Raw genomic sequence first — 7,225 nt, forward strand, 5'->3', positions numbered from 1 at the left:
TGCTGTTAACAGCAAAGTGCCAGTTAACACTTGGATCGCACAGCTCAACGCGATCATAAAAATGTACAAGCTGAGCGAAGACATAACTCGCATGCTGGTTATGTCAAAGTTGAAAGACCGAGCTCAAATTTGGTTGTACTCTTCTGAGAACTTTCTGTCCTTGCCAGCCCAGGACCTCTTAACTCAACTCGCAGAGGCTTTTCAGTCAAAAGAGAGCAAGATAATGTCCAGACGCAAGTTCCAGGAGCGAAAGTGGCAACCAGCTGAAGACTTTGCTACGTACTTTAACGACAAGACCCTGTTGGCTGCACACATCAGAATAGACGACGAGGAATTAATCGACAGTATCATCGAAGGAATACCGGACACTCTTCTACGACAACAGGCACACATGCACTGTTTTAATTCGTCTGCCCAGCTGTTGCAGGCATTCTCCAAAGTAACATTGCGGAAACCATCTCTCGCATTTGGACGCCACAAAGACGTTTCTGGAAATCAGCCCGGACCCGCTGTAAGATGCTTCAACTGTAACTCCATGGGTCACTTCGCAGCCGACTGCCGCAAGCCTAAGCGCGCGTACGGCGCTTGCTACGGTTGCGGAAGTTTGGAGCACCTGATATCCCATTGCAACGAGAAGAAGAACGCAACCAAAAATGAATATGTGAGACCGTTTAAAATTTACTTTAATTCACAGTCTAATCAGTGCCTATTCGCAGAATGCCTAATCGATTCTGGGAGTCCAATTAGTTTTACGAAGTTATCCTGCGTTGAAAACATTCTAAGAAGTAATATCGTTAACGTTAATGAAAACAACTTGTCGCATTACTTTGGCTTGAACCACAGCCCTTTAGACATATATGGAAAGATATCATGTTTTGTTATTATGAATAAAGTGAAGTTTAATTTTGAATTATTAATTGTGGCAAACGAATCGATGACATATAGCACTGTTTTAGAAAGAGATTTTATGAACATTTGTAACTTTAAGATTGTTAGGGAAAATGATTGTTCAAATGATAGTTGTACTGATGATCGTTCAAATGATAGTTGTACTGATGATCGTTCAAATGATAGTTGTACTGATGATCGTTTAAATGATAGTTGTACTGATGATCGTTCAAATGATAGTTGTACTGATGATCGTTCAAATGATAGTTGTACTGATGATCGTTCAAATGATAGTTGTACTGATGATCGTTCAAATGATAGTTGTACTGATGATCGTTCAAATGATAGTTGTACTGATGATCGTTCAAATGATGGTTGTGCTGATGATCGTTTAAATGACAGTGGGGTTGATGATCGTTTAAAGGATATTTTTTCAAAAGATAGTTGTATTGCAAATGATCGCTCAGATAATGGTAATAGTGAGAAGGATAGTAGTTTTAAATTTTATTGCTCAAATGTTGGTCAGACTGGAAACGATTGTGCTACTGATAGCTGTGAGAAAGATGATTGTCTAAATGATAGTATAAAGGTTTATTGTGGTTACAAAGAAACGCAAAGTGATTCGTGTAAAACGATAGAGTCAAGTCAAAATTTAAGTGTCCAACCCAGCGATCATTTCGAGTCAGAAATTATGTCAATTGAATACCCTGATCCAGCCGAAAGCAACCTGTTAAATATTAGCGACAAGTGTGAGTTTACGTTAAGAAAAAAACTGATAGATATTTTTGATAAGTTTTATACGAAACCGAAACGGCCAGAGATCCCCTTAGTAAAATGGGAAATGAAACTGAATTTTGATAAAACTAAACCGTTTAATTACCCTCCAAGGCGTTTATCATACGCAGAGAAAAGTCAAGTTCAAAATTTATTAGACGATTACATAAAAAACGGTATTATTAGAGTAAGCGAGTCTGAGTATGCATCACCTATAGTTCTAGTTAAGAAAAAGTCTGGAGAATTAAGAATGTGCGTAGATTACCGAACCCTCAACAAAAACATGCTTAAAGATAACTACCCCACCCCCTTAATAGATGACCTTATTGATAAACTGTCTGAAAAAACTATTTTTACCAAGTTAGACCTCAAAAATGGGTTCTTTCACGTGCACATGCACGAGGATTCAATAAAGTATACCGCTTTTACAACACCTATGGGTCAGTATGAATGGCTTAGAATGCCATTTGGTTTACGAAACGCACCAGCAGTTTTTCAAAGATTTGTAAACAAAATCTTTGCCGATTTGGTTAAAGAAGATAAGGTTCTAATTTATATGGATGAAATTTTAATAGCAACGAAAGATAGTAAGAGTCATATGGAGATATTAACGGAGGTCTTTAACTGACTGGTAGATAACAAGCTTGAGCTTAGGTTAGACAAGTGTGAGTTCCTTCAAAGAGAAATAAAGTATTTAGGATACATAATATCGGGAGAGGGTATTAAACCTGATTCGAAAGGTATGCAAGCAGTAAAAGATTTTCCTGTACCGACAAAAACGCATGAGGTTCAAAGTTTTCTTGGACTGTGCTCCTATTTCAGACGCTTTGTCAAAGATTTTTCAACAAAAGCAAAGCCGTTGTATGATCTTGTAAGAAAGGACAGAAAGTTCGAATTTGGTGCGAAAGAGTTAGAGTGTTTTGAAATATTAAAAGTAAATCGTTTGGAAGCCCCTATTCTGGCCTTGTACAATCCAAAAGACCCAACAGAGTTACATTGTGATGCTAGCGCCCTAGGTTTTGGTTCAATTTTAATGCAGAAGAAGAAAGATAGTAAGTTTCACCCCGTGTTCTATTTTTCTAAACGCACGACGGATGTGGAGTCGAAGTACCATAGTTTCGAATTAGAAACGCTCGCTGTAGTTTACTCGTTACAACGCTTTAGAATCTATCTTCAAGGAATACAGTTTAAAATAGTTACAGATTGTAGTGCTTTTACCCTGGCGTTAAATAAAAAGGAATTATGCCCAAGAATTGCCAGGTGGGCACTTTTTCTTCAAGATTATGACTACACTCTAGAACATAGAGCCGGCAAGCGTATGCAGCATGTCGATGCACTTAGCAGGAACACACACATACTGACAATCGATTCTAATTCATTTGAAGAAAACTTAGTTATATGTCAAAGTAGAGATGAGAAAATCAAAAGTATAGCTAAGAAACTTCAGGAAACAGAATTAAAGGATTATGAGATGCGGAATGGAATAATTTACAAAAAAAAAGAATAAGGATGGTCTTTTATTTTATGTGCCAAGCGAAATGGAAAGCCACGTTCTTTTTAGTTACCACGATCAATTAGGACATGTTGGAATAGATAAGATGGTAGAAATTATCTCAAAAAGTTACTGGTTCCCTAAAGTTCGTGAAAAATGCAAGCGGCACACTAATAATTGTTTGAAATGTATCGCCTATTCTGATAAGTCTGGTAAAGACGAAGGTTTCCTTCACAACATCCCCAAAGTAAGCATTCCCTTTGATGTCATACACATAGACCATTATGGCCCGGTAGACAAAAGTAGAGCCAACAAACACGTACTGGTGATTATAGACGCATTTACAAAGTTTGTAAGACTTTATCCGGCAAAAACTACAAAGTCTAGGGAAGCAATAGTAGCATTAAAGGACTATTTTAGGTCGTATAGTAGGCCGCGATGCGTGATCTCAGACCGTGGGACATGTTTCACATCTAAAGAATTTCATGACTTCTTAGAGGAAAACGAAGTGAAACACATTAAGATAGCCACTGGATCGCCGCAGGCTAATGGGCAAGTCGAAAGAGTAAATAGAAGCATAGGACCCATGATCGCTAAATTGACTGATCCAGACAAGGGATTGTTCTGGGATACAGTTTTAGAAACAGTTGAACACGCACTGAATAATACGATCCAAAGATCAGTTAGTCAGCACCCAAGTCAAGTTTTATTCGGAGTGTCTCAAAAGGGAAAAGTTATAGATAGCTTAAAAGAGAAATTAGAAGAGTTGAATAAAGTTAGGGAAAGTAGAAATTTAGAAGTAATTAGAGATAAAGCTACTCAGAGCATCGAGAAGCTGCAAGAATACAATAAGTTACGCACGGACCTTAAGAGAAAGAATCCTAAAGAGTACCAGACGGACGATTTAGTTATGATCAAAAACTTCGATTCTCATGTAGGCGTATCCAAAAAGCTAATTCCAAAATTCAAAGGACCATACAGAGTGACAAAGGTGCTTCGTAATGATAGGTATGTCTTGGAGGATGTTGAAGGTTTTCAACAGTCTAGGCTTCCTTATAAGGGAGTTTGGGCAGTAGCAAATATACGACCATGGATTAATAATGCAAATAGTTAAGAGATCAGGAGCTCTCTGGTCAGGATGGCCGAATTGTAGCAAGCACACATACACACATACATATTCCTAAGCATCTGTCATACATACATACTACGTTAAGTTAGGTCACACTATTATTAAACACACATTAACATCTCTGTTACTCTTAAGAAACACTATGCTTGTCTCACTCCCTCATACTGTATACCCCCAACGCTTGTGAAATAGGCTAAGCCTGTACAAATCTGTGCAATAAAGATCACTTTTGCTGCGACCGCCGAATAAGAAACACCCAGAAAGTGCCGTCTACATGTTGTTTAAATTTTATGTTTAAAATTTAATACTTTATGTATTTACATTTTGACTATGTCTAGGTTTTAAATGAGATGGAATAATTTTATTGCCTTTAAGCATTTCATGGAAGCTAGGATATTTAGGGTGTTAGGAGTTCAGACTGGCTTGAGGGTAGGAACTTGTTTCTTTCCGGTAGAAGGAGAGGACATTCTAGGAGAATGTGTTTGATGGTGATCGTTGTGTTGCAGCGCCCACATTGCTTGGAGTGTCCCAGCCTTAGTCCTGAAAACTTAACAAAGTCCTGACGGTTAAAGTTGTTTGCTTTAATGCTGTAATTTTTTAAAGATATTTGGTTGGGGTTAATAAGTTTATAGTAGTCTGAAGTATTTTCCCATAGAGATGCGAATTGTTATTTGAATTTCTGTTTTATAAATAATTGTTTGTGTCCTTGTAGTTGTAATTTTTTTTCGTAGAAGTGTGGAAATAAGTGAGCTTCCTTGGCAGCTGCTTCAGCTGTGCCGTCTCCAGTAATGTGTGTGTGTCCTGGGATCCACAATAATTTTATGTTCGACTGATGGCTGTTGAGAATATCTCTGATTTGAGCGGTATAGAAGGATTGATTGCTTATGTTGGCTATTGATTGCAGTGACGACAGTGAGTCCGAGCAAACGACGAATCTCTTCGTTTGTGATATAGCGTATTCGCAAGCTGCATAAATAGCTTCCACTTCTGCTGTGAAGATAGAGCTTTGTACTGGTAGGAGTGCTGTTTTATTTAAGATAATCCGTGCCCGGACTTGGATCTGACTGTGTATATGAATGTGTAGTTATTGTAGTGTTCTTTAAGGGAGCAGAGTTTTGTTTGAAATACAGTTGCAGGAGTGTTAGATTTAGTTGTGTAATGTAATGTTAAGTCTATTTTATCTTCTGAGAAGGACCATATTCGATGTTTTTATTTCCTTAATTTAACTGGAGTGCTGTATATTCCATTTTCAAGAACGAACTCAGACGCTTTATGTAGGATTGAAAGGATTCTGGGTTTTCTTTTAACGTTCTTTATCTTTTGAAGGACGACGGCGAATGAGAAAACCTTACAAATCCGCGCAGTGGACAGCTCAAGTCTAATCTCGATGGGCGTAATCTCGACTTTAGTAAGAAGGTTATTGATTGGAGTTGTACGTGGTACTCCAAAAGGAAGTCTTAAAGCTCCATGGTAAATATATTTCAGTTTTTTTAGATAAGAGAGTGGGGAATTCCCATAAACAGGGATACAGTAGTCAATCTTGGACATAACATTTGACATAGCATTAATTGTATTTATTAAAGATCTGGTATCTCAGCTTTATCTACGATTGACTATCCATTTAATTATGTTAGGTCTATTTGATAGTTATATTGCCATGATGTGATCGTAAAATTGCATCTATGTTTTCTGCAGATATGCACATGCTTGCATTTTTGCACGGAGATTTTCGCTCCTGAGTAGTTGCACCGGTTTAAAATGTCTGTGAATTGAATGTTTATAGACATTGTGCTAACATTTTTATTGATTTTCTTCAGTATAGTAAAGTCGTCTGCATAGGAAACGAATCTGAATCCAATATGGACTCCAATGGTGCGGCATAGTTTGTTGTACGATATTTGTGGGATCCCATTATACAGTGGTCTGTCTTCAGAAAAAGTGTTTCTCACTTTAACTTTGATCTTTCGATTGGTTAGGATATTCTATACAAAATTCAGCAATTTTGGTCCGATATTCCATCTCTGGAACTCGTCTATTTTTGCGTGGATTCCTATTTTATCGTAAGCTTTTTCGAAGTCGAAACTAATAATTGAGAGGTGTCTTCTGGTTCTTGGCTACAGTAGTCTGGTAGTCTAACAGAAAACCGAGCTGTCGACTATCGAGGAGCTCGGAGTTTATTGCAAGCTACCAGAGTCGGTTAGCTATTTTCTGTAGCACCTTCGAAAGGCAAGGGTTGAGCGATATGGGACGATACGAGGTTACAGATGCTTTTGGAGTATTGGGTTTTTGGATCGGTATTATTAAATTGCTGAGGGATGTGGATGTCTAGGATGTTGTTGTACAAATTTATTAAAGGGCTTGTTAATGGCTGACTATAGTTTTTAATCATTGGGTATGAAATGCGATCAAGGCCGGGTGTCTTTCCGTTGAGGCTGTTTATAAGTTCTCCAAGTATGGCAAATCTTGCGTTTTCGCGGTTACCCGACAATTTCACATTCCAGCTCTGTTGACTCCCATACCCCAATTTGGGGTTAACATATAAATCCCAACTCTGGAACCACTTTTAATAATATCGAACATCTTAATTTTTGTAAAATCGCTCACAGTTACATGGGGAATTTTTCAGGTTTTATTCGTTTGTTCAAGATTCACCAAGATTCTTAGTAAGCATCAACACTAGTTCGTGTTAACAATTTAACAAAACTTTTTTATAATCCTCAGCCAATCCCAACATATTTTTAAATGGTACAGAAAAGTTAAAGTGAGGTCCCGTAGAAATTTCATCTCTACTGCTCCATCCGGAATTTAATAGATTTTGACTTTGAAGATTATCCAGAGATATATAATTTTTTAGGGTAGTACTCATGTTGACATGGACTTGACTCGTTGGACACGTTGTATTTAGTTGTTACCTAGCAGTATTTTGATGGTTACTTTCTGTT

At 37.6% G+C, this 7,225-nt stretch overlaps 1 protein-coding gene across 1 annotated transcript; it reads left to right on the plus strand.

Annotated features, from left to right (window-relative positions):
- Window positions 1-380: 380 nt before the first annotated feature.
- Window positions 381-906, plus strand: LOC119562491 (cold shock protein 1-like). The gene is made up of 2 exons (XM_037875695.1): window positions 381-661; window positions 717-906. The coding sequence occupies exons 1-2, from the start codon at window positions 392-394 to the stop codon at window positions 723-725; spliced, it is 279 nt and encodes a 92-aa protein (XP_037731623.1). The 5' UTR covers window positions 381-391; the 3' UTR covers window positions 726-906.
- Window positions 907-7,225: the final 6,319 nt, after the last annotated feature.

Source organism: Drosophila subpulchrella, unplaced genomic scaffold (assembly GCF_014743375.2).
Source record: "Drosophila subpulchrella strain 33 F10 #4 breed RU33 unplaced genomic scaffold, RU_Dsub_v1.1 Primary Assembly Seq52, whole genome shotgun sequence".
Classification (NCBI taxonomy): Eukaryota; Metazoa; Arthropoda; class Insecta; order Diptera; family Drosophilidae; genus Drosophila; species Drosophila subpulchrella.

Excerpts from the sequence above, each read along its gene's own strand:
- LOC119562491 (XM_037875695.1), top strand. The coding sequence starts at position 392 with ATGCACTGTTTTAATTCGTCTGCCCAGCTGTTGCAGGCATTCTCCAAA.